Source organism: Dendrobates tinctorius, unplaced genomic scaffold (assembly GCF_039654945.1).
Source record: "Dendrobates tinctorius isolate UK_male_01 unplaced genomic scaffold, ASM3965494v1 ptg000022l, whole genome shotgun sequence".
Taxonomy (NCBI): Eukaryota; Metazoa; Chordata; class Amphibia; order Anura; family Dendrobatidae; genus Dendrobates; species Dendrobates tinctorius.
Window position 1 is genome coordinate 26,247,406 of NW_027361690.1, and position 20,393 is coordinate 26,267,798.

General features: G+C 42.8%; 1 protein-coding gene across 8 annotated transcripts in view; it reads left to right on the plus strand.

The window, feature by feature from the left end:
- The window catches only part of PDE8A (phosphodiesterase 8A), a 523,736-nt gene that overhangs the window by 387,256 nt on the left and 116,087 nt on the right, over positions 1-20,393 (plus strand). For 6 of the 8 annotated variants that reach the window (XM_073568515.1, XM_073568511.1, XM_073568512.1 and 3 more), the window contains one exon: positions 13,704-13,760. In XM_073568515.1, the coding sequence (XP_073424616.1) occupies positions 13,704-13,760 (57 nt within the window). Of the gene's footprint in view, positions 1-7,999; positions 9,874-10,013; positions 10,213-10,591; positions 10,865-10,962; positions 11,062-13,703; positions 13,761-20,393 lie in introns of those variants that run through there. The other 2 variants (XM_073568517.1, XM_073568516.1) reach the window with 2 other exon arrangements.

Consider the following 20,393-nt stretch of genomic DNA (forward strand, 5'->3'; position numbering starts at 1 on the left):
GGGATCAGTGACCTGTCAGAAACCTTACTGATGAATACCTAATCAAAGCACCACATGAAGACCCTCCACAGGCCCGTCCTGGAGCACGGGCATATCATTAACTCATAACTGAAAATAAAGATTAAATAACCACAAGACGGATTTCATCAACCAAGGTATCATTTTAATCAGTATAACGGCGCCGATCTGACACTGTAGCATATACAAGTAGAAAAGCTACTGACCAAAAAAAGCAGGGATCACCAAAAAAGTGTAATAATTTTTATTAGACAACCATAGACAACACAAGTATAAAAACAATTAAAAGTCATAACACATGACAGATCATACACAAGGCTCCTAATAAAGCCAGAAAGACATCCCCCATACACGTGAGAAAATGATTACGCAGTAAAACATGGTGTATGAATAATAACAGTAACCTAAGGAGAGCAGTATATATCAAAAGGTAATGGTTAAGTCAGAAGGACCTAAATATCAAAATCCCCCATCCAAAACCACAAAAACAATGATTCAAAGCATGCACAGTTCAATACATACCACTGATAATAACCTGAAAATTGTCCGTGTATCAAAGGGTATGGACTCAAACCTTGTCCAACAATACTGCTACAGCAATAGAAATACAAGGACAGGTTGAAATGGAACCAAAATAAATGAGAACCATGTCATGCAGCATAAAAGATAGAAACACAAAATGCTCTACAGAGGATACATGAATAATACTGCCCACAATATCCTAATAACACCCTTACATATGGGGGAGCTTGTGGAGTGCCCTGCCTGATCTGACACTGTAGGTTACTGTGCACAATCCTGCTGACAGGTTCCCTTTAATTAATTTTATAAAGAAAAAAAGTTTTCATACTTACCACACTGACGGTACCCTGCAATGGCAGCTCCGCTTCTGGTGTCCTCGTACAGGTCGGCGTGTATGCGATGACATTCGATGACAGACCAGCACAGTGCCTTAGTGGTTAGCACTGCAGCCTTGCAGCGCTGGGATCCTGGGTTCAAATCCCACTAAGGACTACATCTGCAAGGAGTTTTTATGTTCTCCACGTGTTCGCGTGGGTTTCCTCCCTCACTCCAAACACATACTTATAGGGAATTTAGATTGTGTTCCCCAATGGGGACAGTGCCAATAGTGTATGTAAAGCGCTGTGGAATTATTGGTTCTGTATACTGTAAGTGAGTAAAATAAATAAAAATAAATCATCGCGTACGCGCCGTGACCTGACTAGTAGTTCAGAGAAGGTGGAGGGAGCTGAAGCTGCATAGCTGTCCAAGTTAGACTGCCGTGGAGCTCCGAAAAAGCTGCCAGGCCCCAACTCCGAGGTGTGCACTGCAGCGCAAAGCACTTTAGTGCACGATGGCCCGGTGAGCAGAAGCACAAGAGGGGGGGCACGGGCCCTGATGGTGGCCCTGGTTGCATGATTCGCTGCTGTTAGCTGAAACACATGCGGGGAGTGCCTGTGTGTTAGGCAATTCCCACATGTGTTGCAGCTGTCTAACAGCGGTGAATCATGTAGTCGCTGGGACTCGAACATATTATACTCAAGCACTCCTGGGATACTCGGATAACACGATATCCGAGCACGGTTCCTCATCACTACAAACTTTCATCTAATTCACTTGAAAAGGGGATCTGTCACCAAATTTCAGAAAACAAGATGCAAACACAATTAAATCAACCTCTTGGACCTGATGAGGGCTAGTGTAATTAGATTGAAAATCTAATTAAGAATTGCTATTTAATACTTTTTGAAAATTGTAAAGTTTGATACTGAAATGATTCCAGCTTTAATGCTTTTCATTCGGGAACACTTTCAAATTGGATTATACAACCAGTCTAATGTGGATTTTCAAAGTACGTCCACAAGCCTTGTCAGGAATAATATCATTGTAATAATGTTTTTAGTCTGTATTGTGAAATTTGAACCTCCAAAGGTGCAGAAAAATTTGTCATGTCCTCACTTCTGATCTGGCCGCTGAGATCACACATTGATTGTCTAGTGTATTTTTTTATGTCGATGTGCTTGAATACTACACGTTCCATTCTCAGGTCTCCTGAGGATGAAGTGTTCCCCACGGATTAATATGGACTAACTCCAGAATACCTACCTAGCCTTAATTTTGAACCATTGTGATTACATCCAATTTGTTGATTCCACAGTATCCTAAAAATAACTTATCTTGAATATATTTTTAGATTATATGGGTGAAACCAAGAATGCGTCATCTCAGCTTGTCGCAATCTTCTCTTGTTAGTTATGAATTTGATCCTGGCCTGTTTTGTCTTCTTGTCACCATTTCATTCATTGTCCTTAGGACTGCTGAAGGTAGACGAGCACAACACTCGGCTTTCCCCAGTAGTTCCTGGGACAATGGAGAATTTCAGAGCACCGTTCTCAGGATCGGGCAGGGTCCTAATGGTCAGACCCCATCAATCAGCAAGCTCTGATCTATCCACAGAATAGTTGATAACTTTGAATGTTGGGAATATCGCTTTTAGGTCTCTGTACCCAAATAGTACATCTAAATGAAAATTGTACTTGGAATCCCTCCAGTTGGACTTGTTCTTGTGGACTTTATCTATCCAAAGCCAACCTGTGCTTCCTCCATTTCACAGTTTTCTGGTATCCAGTTCCTAATAAAGGCTCTCTAGTCCTCTTCATCTTCTACATTGTATTTCTGATTACTTTTCTGTTCATTTTTGTTGTTTAAAAAATTGAGCTTTTTGCAGTACAGGCAAAGCGAATGGGATTTCTGAAGTCTCAGGGATATGCTGCTTATTTTTTTCCCTGCAAATTTGAACCAGATTCAACTCAAAGCATGTCAATTCTTTTTGCGTTTTTGCATTGTTTTTCACCAGTTCAAACAAAGGAGGCCAAAAACGCATGTATTCTACACAGTACAGTATTTTTCCTGCTAAGGGTGTGTGCACACGCTGCGGATTCTGCTGCGGTTCCGCAGCGGATTTGGCTGGTCCGCAGCAGTTTTTGCTGCGGTGTACAGTACCATTATTCCCTATGGGAATAAAAAGCCGCAGTGCAGACGGTGCGGATTTTTCCGCGGTTTTGAAACCGCAGAAAGATTTGACATGTCAATTCTTTCTGCGGATTCCGCTGCGGTTTGCCATCTCCTCCATTGAGGAGATGAAAAACCGCAGGGCAAAACCGCAGAGCAATCCACAGGTAAAACCACAGGTCTTTTGACCTGCAGATTTACCTGCGGATTTTACAAAATCCACGCGGCCAAATCCGCACCCCATTCCGCAGCGTGTGCACGTAGCCTGACACTTCCCGATTTGAAGCAGATTTTTCGGTTGCAAATACTGAACATGTGCACATACCCTTATAGATCAGTTATTTGCATGATTAATAAATTAGTTCTGTACAATTGTTCGATCTCCTTAGCTATATTAACATCTCCCTCAATTTCTCACTTTTTTAATTTTATCATGAATCCAGATGTTTATATCCACCCCATTGTAAATTTGAGCCTCATTCGTCCAAATCTTGATTGAATTGGGTGTTTCCCTCTTCCCCCGAACGCTTATTGGCTTCCTCTTGTTTCTCTATCTCTACTTCTAATGGCTTTACCTCTTTTTCTTTTGTGTCCCCTGTCTAACTTTTCTTATAAAGCGAAAAAGGGACACACTAGACTGTTCAAAGAGTGGCTTGTGTTGGAATAAAGTGGCAAATATGAAGTTCTCTTGTTTTACTCTCACCACTTTTTTTTAAAAAGTGGGTGAAAATAAGCAGTGGAGGCCTCGGGTAACTACTGCCTGACAAATTTTCTATAGTTCATGCCACTTAAAGCTAGATTTCAGTTTGTGATGCATTGTCAGCTCAAAATGCACCAAATATATTAACCCCTTGGGCTGGTTTCACATTAGCGTTTTTTTGTGCAGCGCATCGTGCACGTCCATGCGCATATGTCATGCGCACCTATGTTTAACATGGGGGGCGCATAGTCTAGCGTTTGCATGCGTTCATATGCGTTTTTGTGCGCATGCGGTTTTTTAAAGTGTGCGCCCAGGCACGCCAGAAGAAACCTGCTGCATTTTTGGTCCGTCCTACGGCGCCAAAAAACACATGCGCACGGAATGCAACAAAATAACGCATTACAGTCTATGGGAACACAGACATGCGCATGGACATGCGCACGCCTGCGTTAAAAAACGCAAGCGTTTTAAGAGTTAGCATGGCTTGAAACTGGTTCAAAAGCTTGCGCCTAAAAAACGCAAACACATGCAAAACGCATGATGCTTTTTTTGCATGCATTTCTATTGCGCACGAAGCGCTGCGCTAAAAAGCGCTAATGTGAAAGTAGCCTTAATGACCACCAATATACCTATTTTCAGTGATTGCTAATGGTCCGTATTGTTCAGCACTGAAAAATAAGGGAATAGCGCCCTCTACATGCAAAGATGCCGTGAGTGTCAATTGTATACTATAGCTCAAATCCTGCTGCAAAGGCCACAATTGGTGATAGAATCCCATCATAGTCATTGTACCACCTGTATGTCACTGTCAATAGCAACAATGGCATCTAGATGGTTAACGAGTACAGGATGTCTGTCACTATTAAAAATGTAAGTTTTAAGTGAAAATAAACAAAAGAATGTACACATAATTGGCATTGATGTATGATGTATTGACTTGAGCCATACAGTTGTCACACTCCAAAATCTCTTTTTAGTCTACTTTTTTTTGGCGGTAGATATTATGAGAAGATAGCCATCAAAAAAATTTTGTCTTGCAAAAGTCAAGCCCTCAGATGTCTCAGTCTTCAAAAATATGTCATCAAGGAGATGAAACATGCAGTTGTAGAGAAGGTACCGACATCTAGAGCAGTTTGCTCATGAGAATACCTGTGCACGGGGGCAGAAGTCTTATTGAGACTTACAGAAATTGTGTGTTTGCAATGATTGACTGAAAAGTGTGCAACAAAATATTAACCCCTTTACCGCCAAGGGTGGTTTGCACGTTCATGACCGGGCCAATTTTTACAATTATGACCACTGTCCCTTTATGAGGTAATAACTCTGAGACGCTTCCATGGATCCTGGTGATTCTGACATTGTTTTCTCGTGACATATTGTACTTCATGTTAGTGGTAAAATTTAATTCAAATAACTTGCGTTTATTTGTGAAAAAAATGGAAATTTGGCAAAAATTTTGAAAAATTGCAATTTTCCAACTTTGAATTTTTATGCCCTTAAATCACAGAGAGATAGCACACAAAAAACTTAATAAGTAACATTTCCCACATGTTTACTTTACATCAGCACAATTTTGGAACCAAAATTTTTTTTTGTCAGGAAGTTAAAAGCGTTAAAAGTTAACAAGCGATTTCTCATTTTTGCAACTCCATTTTATTTTTATGGACCACATCACATTGGAAGTCACTTTGAGGGGTCTATATGATAGAAAATCCCCAAAAGTGACACCATTCTAAAAACTGCACTCTTCAAGGTGCTCAAAACCACATTCAAGAAGTTTATTAACCCTTCAGGTGCTTTACAGGAATTTTTTGAATGTTTAAAAAAAAATGAACATTTAACTTTTTTTCGCAAAAAAAATTATTTCAGGTCCAATTTTTTTTATTTTACCAAGGGTAACAGGAGAAATTAGACTGCAAAAGTTATTGTGCAATTTGTCCTGAGTACGCTGATACCTGATATGGGGGGGGGAACCACTGTTTCGGCCCATGGCAGAGCTAAGAAGGGAAGGAGCGCCGTTTGACTTTTTCAATGCAAAATTGGCTAGAATTCAGATCGGACGCCATGTCACGTTTGGAGAGCCCCTGATGTACCTAAACAGTGGAAACCCCCCACAAGTGACCCCATTTTGGAAACTAGACCCCCCAAGGAACTTATCTAGATATGTGGTGAGAACTTTGAACTCACAAGGGCTTCACAGAAGTTTATAACGTACAGCCGTACAATTAAAAAATCATATTTTTTCCAAAAAAAGATCTTTTCACCCCCAATTTTTATTTTCCTAAGGGTAACAGGACCCTAAAAGTTATTGTGCAATTTGTCCTGAGTACGCTGATACCCTATATGTGGGTGTACATGACTATTTGGGCGCATGGCAGAGCTCAGAAGGGAAGCAGCGCCATTTAACGTTTTTGGCTGGAATTGAGATCGGACACCATGTCGCGTTTGGAAAGCCCGTGATGTACCAAAACAGTGGAAATCCCCCACAAATGACACCATTTTGGAAACTATACCCCTTAAGGAACTTATCTAGATGTGTGGTGAGCACTTTGAACCCCCCCAGTGCTTCATAGAAGCTTATAACACCCAGGCATGAAAATAAAAAAATCATATTTTTTCCACAAACATGATCTTTTAGTCCCCAATTTTTTTATTTTCCCAAGGGTAACAGGAGAAATTGGACCCCAAAAGTTGTTGTCCAATTTGTCCTGAGTCCGCTGATACCCCATATGTGGGAGAAAACTACTGTATGGGCACACGTCGGGGCTCGGAAGGGAAGTAGTGACGTTTTGGAATGAAGACTTTGATGGAATGGTCTGCTGGTGTCATGGTGCCTTTGGAGAGCTCCTGATGTACCTAAACAGTGGAAATCCCCCACAAGTGACCCCATTTTGGAAACTAGATCCCCTAAGGAACTTATCTAGATGTGTGGTGAGCACTTTGACCCCCCAGTGCTTCATAGAAGCTTTTAACGCCCGGGCGTGAAAATAAAAAAAATCATATTTTTTTTCCACAAAAATGATATTTTTGCCCCCAATTTTTTATTTTCCTAAGGGTAACAGGAGAAATTGGACCCCAAAAGTTGTTTTGCAATTTGTCCTAAGTAGGCTGATACCCCATATGTGGGGATAAACCACTGTTTGGGCGCATGGCAGAGGTTGGAAGGGAAGGAGCACCATTTGACTTTTTCAACGCAGAATTGGCTGGAATTGAGATCAGATGCCATGTTGCGTTTGGAGAGCACCTGACGTGCCCAAACAGTGGAAACCCCCCAATTCTAACTCCAACCCTAACCCCAAAACACCCCTAATCTCAGCCCTAACCCTAGCCCTCATGGGAAAATGGAAATCAATACATTTTTTAAAAATTTTTTATTACTTTTCCCTAACTAAGGGGGTGATAACGGGGGGTCTGATTTACTATTTATGGTGGGTTTTTATGTTTGGCAGCTGTCACACGCTAAAAGACGCTTTTTATTGTAAAAATAGTTTTTGCATCACCACATTTTGAGACCTATAATCTTCCGTATTTTGACCCACCGAGTCATGTGAGGTCTTATTTTTTGTGGGATGAGTAGACGTTTTTATTGGTACCATTTTCGGGCGCATGACATTTTTTGATCGCTTTTTATTCTGATTTTTGGGATGCAGGATAAACAAAAACCAGCATTTCAAGAATTTCTTTTGGGAGGTGCGTTTACACTGTTCCGCGTGCAGTAAAATTGATAAAGCACTTTTATTCTTCCGGTCAGTACGGTTACAGCGATGCCTCATTTATGTCTTTTTTTATGTTTTGGCGCTTTTATGCAATGAAAACAATGTTATATAAAAAAAAATTATTTTTGCATCGCTTTATTCTGCGAGCTATTACTTTTTTTTCCGCTGATGACACTGTATGGCGGCTCGTTTTTTGCGGGACAAGATGATGTTTTCAGCGGTACCATGGATATTTATATGCGTCTTTTTGATCGCGCGTTATTGCACTTTTTGTTCGGCGGTATGACAATAAATCATTATTTTTTGCTTCATTTTTTATTTTTATTTTTTAAGGGTTTCGCTAAAGGGGTTAACTAATGGGTCAGTTTTATAGGGCAGGTTGTTATGGACGCGGCAATACCAAATATGTGTACTTTTATTATTTTTTTTTTTTTTATTTCCAAAAAATGAATTTATTAAGGATTTTTTTTTTTTTTTAATTTATTTAGCGATTTTTTATTTTTTTTTAAATTATTTCTACACTTTTTTTTTTTTTAACTTTATTACATTGTCCCAGGGGGACATAGCTGTCATGACAGATCGCAGATCTGTCACATCACAGATCACTGTGACAGATCAGCGATCTGTCACAGGCATAGAATCAGACTTCCTCATGCCTGCAATCTGCAGGCATTGAGGAAGCCAGGCATTGAGGAAGCCAGCTCCCTGCAGGCCCCCGAAGGTCCCCATCTTGGATCCGGGGACCTGCAGGGAAGGAGCCCCCCGCAGCAGCTGTGATAATCAGCTGACACCCGGCCGCGATCAGCTGCGCTCCCCCCGTGAGCACAGCTGATCGCGCTACACGTGGTAGCCCGTCCATGGGCATAGGGGCCCTGGTCCCATGGACGGGATAGTACGTCTGATGTCAGAAAGGGGTTAAGCTAAGGGTGCCATCATTTTTGTCCAGGCCATTTTCATTAGTTTGCTTTTTACATTTTTCTGTTGAACCAAAATTCAAAAGCAACGTCTGATTCTCATTAGTTGATGATCAGTAATTGTAAATTTAAAAATTACTTTTGTCAGTTTCAAGTTATTTCAGTGACCATTGTAGACTTTTACTACTTTAACCCCTTAACGTCCGCCGATACGCCTTTTAACGGCAGTAGTTAAGGGTACTTAAACCACAGCGCCGTGAATACACGGTCCTCTGGAAAAAGTGTATAGCACCCCCCGAGTCGGATTTTCTACGGGATCTCGGCTGCCAGGGGTAGCCAAGACCCCAGAGAACATGAGTCGCTTTTGCGATCGCCGTTATTAACCGTATAAGTCCTATGTGTCATTTAATTTCTCTCTCCTCTGATTTAATCACACATCAGAGGAGAGAGAAATAGGGTCACCGGTACCTCCCGGTGGTCCTCGACCCATGTGCTTCCCTCCATGGGCGCCGCCTTCTTCTTCCCGGAAGAAAATGGCGGGTGCATGCGCAGTGCTCCTGCCGCGATCTGCAGCTGCCGGCCGGCACCCGGCAAGATTTCATTCATTCATTCAGGTACATTTTGATCACTGTGATAAACCCTATCACAGTGATCAAAATAAAAAAAAATGTAAATAACCCCCCTTTATCACCCCCTTAGGCTGGTTTCACACTAGCGTTTTATCGCGCAGCGCATTGTGCGCTATCGGGCGCTTGCGCAATGTGCCCCTATCTCTAACATGGTGGTCACAGGGTCTTGCAATTGCACGTGCTCATCAGCGTTTAGTGTGCGCTGCGCATTTTACAGGTGTGCGCCCAGACATGTCGTACGCTACATGTTGCATTTTGTGTTCCGCCTACATCGTTAAAAAGATCGCGCGCGCACGTGTGCGCCCAAAAATAGCATTACAGTCTATGGGGTCGCTGATGTGCGCTTGGATGCGCGCACGTCAGCGCTCTGTGTGCGCATGCGATTTCAGTAAACAATGTCTAGACACTTGTCTAAACCTCCCCCTAAACAAGCAACTTTGTTTGGGAGGAGTGTTGATAAAAGAAGGTGTCTTCAGGGCCAGACCAATACTCTACAGACAGCCTTGCAGACACCAGACAAGAACATAGAACAGCCTTCCAACTGTGGATTCAAGCCTCAGAAGCTAAAATGTGAGTATTCTTCAACATAATGTCTGTGTGTCCTGTACAATTTTATAATGTACTAATGTATTTTTTGTTTAAATTTCAGCATGTCTTCTTCTGGATCGGTCTATTCGCCATCTTGGCAAGAACTGGCCCAAGCTGATCGTGAGATGAGGATGTTGCTGCCTTTGGGTAAGTTTAGCTGCCTCTAGAAATGTGTTATAATTTTTTTTCTTTACAGACATCGGACACGGCCAGTGAAGGTGAAGTGGAGGGAGCAGTCTGAGCGGGAGCAGTCTGAGCGGGAGCAGCGTAGCCAAGTCGTGGCGAGGAGACGCAATGTTAGTATATAATCTTTCCTTTTGTTTTTTTTGTTTTTTTCTGTCTTTGTTTTCATCTTTTATCTTGCTTCTTCTCTGTTTCTTTTTCTATCTTTTTCATTATCCAAAATGACAAAGATTCTAATTATTTTTTTTTCTAGGTTCCACAACGGGATGACGAAGAAGTGTACATCGACAACGAGCACCTGATCCGCCTTGTTGAGGAGCGTATCCCGTTGTGGGACAGCCGTGACCAGCAGTACAAAGACATAGTGGTGACCTGGCAGCTCTGGAATGAGGTGGCTACAGCGATGATGGATGGCTGGGACAGCGCCTCTCCAACTTCAAAAAGGGCGTCCAGTAAGTATAAAGATGCTCTGTGATACTGCATTGATTTTTGGTTCAGATGGTGCTGGTGTGTTTGTGGCAAGATATATTCTTGCATCAAACACACCAATGCCTTCTGTAAAACAGTGATTGCTTTTTGTATTGAACTGCTGTCTTGAAGCTGCATTGATTTATGGTCCTGATGGTGCTGGTGTGTTTATGGCAAGATATATTCTTGCATCAAACACACCAATGCCTTCTGGAAAACAGTGATTGCTTTTTGTATTGAACTGCTGTCTTGATCCTGTTTTCACTCTTGCTCCTGATGATACTGTTGTTTTGGCTGCTACATATATTCTAGCAGGAAACATAAGTGTCCTCAGGATCAGCAGTGACTGCATTGTGTATAGAATTTTTTTGTGCTGCAGCATTGACTGTTTGCAAAGTTCTATCAGGTGTGTGTGCTGATAATTATGTTGCCTTCAGTGCATTGTCTAACGTTTTTTCTTTTTTTATTCCCAACAGTGAACAAAATCCGCACACGTTGGCGCTCGATGAAGGACCGCTTCAACACTGATGTTCGTGCTGAGGGACCGGTTCGGAGTGGTTCTGCAGCAAGGCGCAGAAGAAAATACCGCTATCATCGCGAGTTGGCTTTCCTGAGACCGGTCCTTGCCAGCAGAGCGTAAGTTTTTTATTTTTTTATTATTATGTGCTTTTCTATTCCACACCTGATGTTTCTTATTAATGCATGATACTAATGTTTTCCCTTTCTTTCCACAGCACTTGGAGCAGCACCCTGCATTCTGTCCCGGGAGCGGTTCTTCATCGATCGACCTCGGACCCATCCCAGCCATCGGACAGCCAGGAAGCATCTTGCAGGTCAGCAACACAGACAGCTGGTGACCAGGAAGCTGGTCCATCAGGCACCCCTTCCGTTCCAAGCCCTGCCGTGCACCAGAACAGTGATTTACCCCCACATATGGGGTATCGGCGTATTCAGGAGAAATTATACAACAAATTTTGTGGTTCATTTTCTCTTTTAACACTTGTGAAAATAAAAAATTTTGTTCTGAAGTAAAATGTTGGTAAAAAAAAGTTAAATGTTAATTTTTTCCTTCCACATTGCTTCAGTTCCTGTGAAGCATGTAAAGGGTTAATAAACTTCTTGAATGCAGTTTTGAGCACTTTGAGGGGTGCAGTTTTTGGAATGGTGTCACTTTTGGGTATTTTCTGTCATATTGACCCCTCAAAGTTACTTCAAATGTGATGTGGCCCCTAAAAACAAAAAAAAAAATTGTTTTGTAAATTTTGTTCTAAAAATTAGAAATCGATGGTCATCTTTTAACCTTTATAAGTTCCTAAGAAAACAAAATTTCGTTTCCAAAATTGTGCTGATGTAAAGCAGACATGTGGGAAATGTTATTTATTAAATATTTTGTGACATATCCGATTTAAGGGCATAAAAATTAAGTTTGAAAATTGCTAGATTTTCACCATATTTCCATTTTTTTCTTAAATAAACGCAAGTGATATCGAAGAAATTTTACCACTATCATGAAGTAAAATATGTCACGAAAAAACATTCTCCGAATCAGCAGGAATCCGTTAAAGCGTTCAAGAGTTATAACCTCATAAAGTGACAGTGGTCAGAATTGTAAAAATTGGACTGGTCACTAAGGGGTTCAAGCACTACTCCAGTTGTTTTTTTGTTGTTGTTATTTTACCACTGGAGTGGCACTACTAAACTAAGTTCCCTGCCCTTAATCTTATACTTATCAGCTGATGTCTTCAGCTTCTATTGCCGCTGCTCCCATCGGTCTCCAGCAGTTTGCAGTTTGTGACCTGCTGGATCGCTCCAGTGTTTGCTGAAGTGAATCGAAGGTCACTTTTCAATGCAAGTCTACGAGAGACTTTTTTTTTGGCTCTTACTGACTTGCATCGAGAGCTTGTGACCGAGCGGCGCAGGTTAAAGTTGAAGATGGCATCGGGTAAGCATAAGACTACGGTCAGGGACCTTAGATTTGAAATGCCCTTCCAGCAAAGAAAAAATTAAGATGCTGAAATGGTTATTTAACAGAAGGGTACCAACAATTTTGTCCATGTGTGTAATTTTTTCATTTTGCTTTCCCAATGGTTTAAAATTATGTAAAGCACATATGCTTTCAAAGAAAGCAAAAACCCCTTGATGAATTCCTTGAGGGGTCTAATTTCCAAAATGGGGTCACTTGTGTGGTTTTTTGTTTGTTTGTTGTTACACCTCATGGAGTCTGCAGTGTAATCCAAATAAAAATAAAAAAAAAAATTAAATTGTGCTCCTTCACTTCCGAGCCCTGCCATATGTGCAAACAGTAGTTTTAACCACATATGGGGTATTGCTGCATTCAAAAGAAATTGTTATCTCTTGTGAAAGTGAAACATTTGAGCCTGAAGCAACATTATAGCTTAAAAAATTAAATTTTTTATTCCACTTTGCGTTAATACCTGTGAAGCACCTTAAGGATTAACAAACTTCTTGGCATCATTTTTGAGTAATTTTGGAGGAATGCAATTTCTGCTACATTTTTAAGCCCTAAACATCCTACTGAAAAAGATGACTGAAAATGACGCTGTCAGTGTTAACCCGGTACCAAACTGCTTATATGTAGGTCTTTGAAACAAAAGATAATCTGTAACTTTAAAGAAGCACTTCCATCAAAGTTTTTATCTTAAAATCATCACCGGAGCAGGCAGCAAACAGTGGTAGGTGACCTTGGACGTATCTATACGTCTAAGGTTGTAATGGGGTTAATATTGCAATTGTGTACTTACAATTGCTTATTTTGCCCTTCTACCTAGTTCATTTTCTCTGTAGAAACAGGAAGTCTCTTGTGCTTGTATGAATCATTCCCCTGTTCAACTCCTGACCCAGCCTACTTCCTTCTCCCCCCATCCAGGGACTTTTGCAGTGACTTATGACTCATACAGGGAAAATTGACCTCCTGTTTCTACGTAGAGTTTATGAGAATTCAGCGTGTCAGTTTTTAATCACGTGACGTCATAGACCTAATGGAAAAGACTAGAATGAGCAGGGAAGAACGGAAAAATAAGCAATTGTAACTACACAGTGCCATATAATATGATGTCTGCAATATATTAAGAGGATAAAAACTATGATGAGAGGAATGCTTCTATAAGAAATCAATTAGCGAAAATAGCAACTTATGTAAATAAGGCTAAAGTGCTCTGGGAGTGAGCACAGCAGAATTTTCCGTATATCCCTTTCTACTATTATATCACACATGGGTAAGATGTGCTCTTTGCAGCAGAATATCTTTAGCTCCACAACCTCTTCAGTTAGTACGGTATATGTCGCCAAGAAAAATCTACTTCTAACATGTGCGACATCAGCCGGAGACATCGGGAGCGAACTGTGATTTTTTTTTTTTTTTTAATTTATTTATGCAATCAATTGTGATTCTGGACTATGATAGCTTTTCAGGATTTTGTTGCTGAATATTTTTTTTTTTTTGCTCCTATCTAAGGTCCATCAGAGCTACCAAATCATCAGAAAACTCTGTCATCATTGCTGTAGTTAGAAGGTAAGTGTCAGCATAAACTGCATCATAATTTCTTTTCCAAGATCTTTAGTGCTTTGTTTCTATTTTTTTATTTCAAAACACAAACTTTTAGGATATTTACTTATTTTTACAAGATAAAGACCGTTCAAGAGGAAAAGCAATAGAGAATGTGGAAGAAAGCGACCGTTCTTAGCAACTTGAGGTACAGGTCCAACACATAAAATATCACATGCAGGGGGGCTTTCTTTATATTGTGTAGTGTATTTTTCAGATACTTAAAAACAATTCTTTAACATATACGTGCCCGCACACCTTTAGTATTAAATTAATGTACAGGTGCACAAATATACAGTGTGACCAATATACAAACATGTACATAGACTATGTATCAGCACACTGCTATTAATGAATACATGAACTCCACTACTGCTGTGAACATTAAAAATGTAATGCTCTAATTTAGCTTTTGCACTCTTTGACCAAAAAACACTATCCAACCCCATCAAGGTGTGCCTATATATGGTCGGACCTTATCACCTTTCCATGTATCAAACCATGCCTCATCTGAATGGAGAAGTGAAAGTAAACCAGTCATAGTTCACAATTATCACCAGATCAGGGAAGGATGTGAAAATAAGGGTGCTGAGCCCTGGAGGGGACCCCCCAATGCAGGGCTGCCACTAGGAATTTCAGAGCCACATACTGGCAAATTTTTGGGGCCCCCTTGAGACTCTGCCCAGGCTCCACCCCAGCTCCGCCTCCACCATTAGAACTTTCCACAGTTCTACCGCCCACTCTTGGATAAGCTCAACTTTTCCACCATGACCTCACCATTCAGTTATTAACAGTTCCCATCAAACACCAGATCACATTCATAACCAGCAGCTTTTGTTTTGGCCAAAAGAATTTTTAAGCCACCACCACGACAAGACACGCTCCTTTGGCTGGGCCCTATTCTATTCTAATCTAGCATATTAAATATTTCCTAAAATATCTCATACTCTATCTAGGTATATTTTTATGTATTTTTCTTTAAAGGAATAATTCATATACATTTTTTTAATAACCATTAGTACCACATAGAAGGAACAAATACTGGAGCTTTGTATATAATGTCAGTGTACAGGTAATAGTGATCACCAGTCACATTATACACAGGCGCTCTGTAAATAGTGTACAGGTAATACAGTGATCACTGGTGACATTATACACAGGAACTCTGTATATAGTATACAGTGTATAGTGTCAGTGTACAGGTACCACACTGATTCACCAGTGACGTTTCTAGCTGAAGTCCTTCATCTTTGCTTTTCTTTTTCATGCAGCGCAGACGACCAACACTTCTTCCAGCCAGGACTCGTTTCTGCATAAAATAACACATAGCTACCTAGTGCACCGCTTCCAGAGCACATTCCCCACATTTTCCCCTTTCTTCTTCACTACACATCTGAATACAGATGTGCATCCACCATTAATATATAGTTGGTTGTTATGCAACCCACTATTCCAAATATAAATTATAATCCACCACTGTGCCCCTACTAACTATACATAGCCATTTTCCGAACCTAATATATACATTAATTTGCCCCTGTATTCGTTCCCCCAATTCATTACCAGTCACTGCATCCTCAACGCCCCTACTATGTACCTCCCGCTCTAACCCTAACCCCAATTCATTATAGTTACATGCCCCTTCCGCCCCAATTCATTGTCATGCTTTTCTCTCCCACCCTCTATTCATTATCAACTGCTCTCCCCCACATTCAATACATCATTTACTCCCCCACCCCCAAAATTCATCATTATTTACTCTCCCCCAGGTCATCATTTTCTCTCCCCACCCCCCATCTTCAATTCAGTTGCTGTCCCCCATCCCTCACACTCATTTCATCATTTGCGGTCCCCTTCACCCACACTTCGTCATTTGCAGTCACCCTCACCCCCCAACTTCATCATGTGCAGTCTCACTCCCCCCCACTTCATCATGTGCAGTCTCACTCCCCCCCACGTCATCATGTGCAGTCTCACTCCCCCCCACTTCATCATGTGCAGTCTCACTCCACCCCACTTCATCATGTGCAGTCTCACTCCCCCCCCACTTCATCATGTACAGTAATCCTCACCCCCCACTTAATCATTTGCAGTTCCTCCTCCTCCGCTCACCCATTTAATTCATTTTATAAGGAAAACAAAAACCTTTCTCATACTTACCGCCCTGATGATCCCCTGCAGGCCAGGTCTGCTTCTATCATCCGGGAACATGTCATAGCGTTCGCGATTATGTCATCACGTACTCGTTGTCACCTGACCAAAAATACAAAGAAGACAGAGGGAGTGGGAGCTGTGCAGCTGTTAAGGTTAGACGGCCGTGCACAGCTTGGAGAAAGCTCCCAGGCCCCAGCACCGATATATGTGCCGCAGCGCACAACACTTTAGTGCATAATGTGGCCCAGTGAGCAGAAGCACGACAACGGGGCCCCTGACCTGCAGGCCCCCCTCTGTACTGCTGCTTTCCAGGCCCCATTCAGCAGTAAGTGTAGTAATACCCTGATGGCGGGCCTGCCCAATGTATGCTCCAAAAAATAGGACCTGCGCTACTTTAGTATTAAACTTCCATGCCAACTTGGAGATTAGAGAAATGTTTTATTAAAACTCTTAATACACCACGACTAAAAGAATAAAGCTGAGTGATGAGATGGCTAAAGAAATCTGTCACCAGGTTTTTGATACCTCATTAGAGAGAGCAGCATAAAATAGGGGAAAAAAACCCTGATTTCAGTTATGTCACTTTCTGGGCGGCTTGCTGTAGGCTTAATCAAGCACTGATTTGTCTTCTGCAGCTCTGCTAGTCTTCTCAATGATGTGATCCTGCTATGTAGTCCTTGCTATTAAGTTGTGCATATGTTCACTACTTCCTCAAACTGATTGGCAGTGGCGAAGAGCGAGTAGCTTCAGATAAGATCTTATCTGAATAGCTACAGCGCTTACCGAATAGCTGCATTGGGAACCTGGATACCTGGAGCGCTCCCGTTGATCAGCTGTTCGGCGCCGCAGCTGCATGTGGAGTGGCTATTTCAATGCCACAACACTTGCATGGAGAGGCCAACAAACATTCTTTCCATGCATGTGTTGTGACTGTCACACAGCTGCGACACATGTAGCTGCGGAGCTGATCAGTGCTCCAGGTATCCGGGTTCCTGATGCAGCTATTCGGTAAGCGCTATAGCTATTTGGGTAAGCTCTTATCCGAAGTGGGAAGCTGATCAGACAAATAAGGGAATACAGACAGGGATAAATGAAAATACCAGCCATCCAAAATACACATACCAAAAAACAGAGTGGGACACGGAAATTAAAGGACGGAGAAACCAGGAGTGAGGATGTGCTCCAAGTAACAATCTCCTGAAGAAACACCAACTCCAACCTCAAACTACACTTTTGTGACAAGACAGCATTTTATCTCAATTAACCAGGAGGAATAGACTGTTGGCTTTATGTTGATTTTTGAATTTATACGTTTCTTCTTCAGTTGGTCAAGAACCATAGAGTGTTGTAGCATGAGTCTTAAATGTTGATTTATGATATTTTGAATGCCTAAGTTTATATCCGCTCCTACAGCTTATTATCTGCTATTTTTGCAATTTGCAAGACAGTGATGCAGGGTCATTGAACAATGATGTTTGCTGATATGTTGATTGGACATTATACCAGGCCATACATATTGTTGACTTCAAAACAGAGGAGGAAAAACCATGCAAATAGATTAAATAATCAAACAATGCAAGTTAGTCTCCTCACCCCTTCTCCTTGACCTGTGATTAATGGCTTGAAGAACAGTTATGCACCTCTGTAATAATATACAGCTGTGCTCAATAGTTTACATACCCAAGCAGAATTTTTGTTTTCTTGGCCTTTTTTCAGAGAATATGAATGATAACACCAAAAATTTTTCTCCTCTCATGGTTAGTGGTTGGGTGAAGCCATTTATTTTCAAACTACTGTGTTTTCTCTTTTTAAATCATATTGACAACCCAAAACATCCAAATGACCCTGATCAAAAGTTCACATACCCCATTTCTTAATACCGTGTATTGCCCCCTCTAACATCAGTGAAAGCTTGAAGTCTTTTGCCGTAGTTATGTGTGAGGTTCTTTATTTTCTCAGATGGTAAAGCTGTTCACTCTTCTTGGCAAAAAGCCTTCAAGTCCTGCATATTCCTGGTCTGTCTAGCACGGTTAAGATTTCCCCAGAGTGGCTCAATGATATTGCGGTCAGGAGACTGAGATGATGTGACGGACTCGGCTCCTGCTGAGCCCATTTTTTGAGTGGACCCTCTGGGTCGTGGCACCCACCCACCGAGGGCGAGCTAACCTTGTGAGAATCCACCCCCTATACAGGGAGTGTCAGGGGCAAGACCAAGGGGGTGAGTCACCACAACTGCTGGGACCAGACGGCCGGCTCAGGGGACACTAGACGAGTGTCTGACGACAAGGACGAGCAGGAAGCAAGACGAGACAAGACGTAGGTGCAAGGTAACTTCATTAGAATAACTCAGGATCACATACAGTGTAAACAAGCAAAACGTGCAAGGTGCGCGCGTGGGCACACCAAGGTCCATAACATGGTACCTGCCAGGTGGCACGCCTAGGTACAGGTAATGGCATGATGGCATCGGACTCCGGACTGCTGGCAACGATCGACATCATCAAGGCATCAGGCTGCGGACATCAGCTCCGGAGGTCAGGCCGCAGTCATCCAGCTCGTGATCTCTGGCAGCGATCGACAGGTTCCGGGCATCTGGCAGGCAAACCAGGGTCCAGGCAAGGAGGCACGAAGATATCCAGGCAGGGCGCGTGTTAGGGAACACGCCAAGGTCCAAGGCTAGGTGCGTGTGTAGGGGACACGCCAGGGGTCAAGGCTAAGTGCAAGGCAAGGTGCGTGTGTAGGGGACACGCCAGGGTTCAAGGCAAGGTGCGTGTGTAGGGGACACGCCAGGGTTCAAAGCAAGGTGCGTGTGTAGGGGACACGCCAAGGTTCACAAACGAGACAGGGTGCGTGTGTAGAGCCACGCCAAAGCATAGGATAAGACAGAGTGCGTGAAGAGACACGCCAAGGCACAAGACAGAGTGCGTGTAGAGACACGCCAAGGCACAAGGTACAAGACAGAGTGCGTGTAGAGACACTCCAAGGTTCAAGGCAGGGTGCGTGCTAGGAGCGATGCCAGGGTTTAAGGCAGGGTGCGTGCTAGGAGCCACGCCAGGGCACAAGGAAGGGCTGCGTGCTAGGAGCCACGCAGGGGGCACCCCACACTGGCCAGTGCTCACGGCTGTACACAAACACGTGGCACTTACCACGGCACAGCAGATGGCCAAGGGGAACCTACGCCAGGGTTCAATGCAAGGACAAGGCAGGGAACAAGGCAAGGAACAAGGCAAGGAACAAGCAGAAACAGAGCCAGGTCAGAGCGAGGACAGAGTCTAGCAGCGGAGCGTAGGCAGAAGCCCAGAGCCGGGCCAAGGGAAGACCTTGGGACTAGACATAGAAACGAGCACTAAAGAGAGGAGAAATGGTGCGTGTGCCAGGGAGCACTACAGAGAACCATAGGAGAGAGCGAGGCAGAGCAAGCAAAGACTGAGACCATAGGGAGGAACACAAAGCAAGGAATAGCAAGGCAGAGAACACAGGGAGGACTACAAGTCAAAGCATAGCAAAAGCAAGACATGGCAAAACAGGCGAGGCAGAGAACACAGGAAGGACTACAAGTCAAAGCATAGCTAAGGCGAGACATAGCAAAACAGACTAAGACAGAGAACAGCAGAAGTACTACAAGGCAAAGCAAGGCAAAGACAAACATGGCACGAGACACAACACAAGACATGGCACAAGACAAGAAGCGGAATACGAGCACGGAGCGTGTGCAGAGACGCACTACAGAGCAAAGTGCAAGGGCACAGAATAGAGGGAGCAACCCCACAGACCCAGAGCCTTGCAGGGAAGCAACACAATAATCAGGCCCTGAGCATAGGAAGAGGCGGCCTGATATAGGGCATAGCACCTCCTCCTCCAGGTCAGGACCAGGGGAGCACTTCCGGGATTCTAGACATGACGAGATGATAGCAGAACCAGACAGTGCAGGATCTAAGGAAACGTCACATGATCAGGGTTTCAGACATGACGAGATGATCACCGAACCAACCAGTGCAGGATCCTAGGAAGAACACATGATCCGGGATTCTAGACATGACGAGATGATTGCAGAACCAGACAGTGCAGGATCTTAAGAAATGTCACATGATCAAGGACTCCAGACATGACGAGAAGATCACAGAAGGCAGAGCAGAAACGCAGGCATCCTGTAGCTCAGACATGAGGTGAGTGTGCGCACTGCTCTAGGGGACATGCAGGACAGCAGACAAAGCATGCGCATGCACATCGCTCCAGGAGTTCTTGAGACAAACAGACATGGCAGACGTGACAGAGGACTGAGAACCTTCACTTTGTTGTGCTGTAGCCAAAGACAAGTCGATTTGGCCTTGTGTTTTGGATCATTGTCATGTTGGAATGTCCAAGTACGTCCCATGTGCAGCTTCCGGGCTGATAATTGCAAATTTGCCTCCAGTATTTGCTGATAACGTGCTGCATTCATCTTTC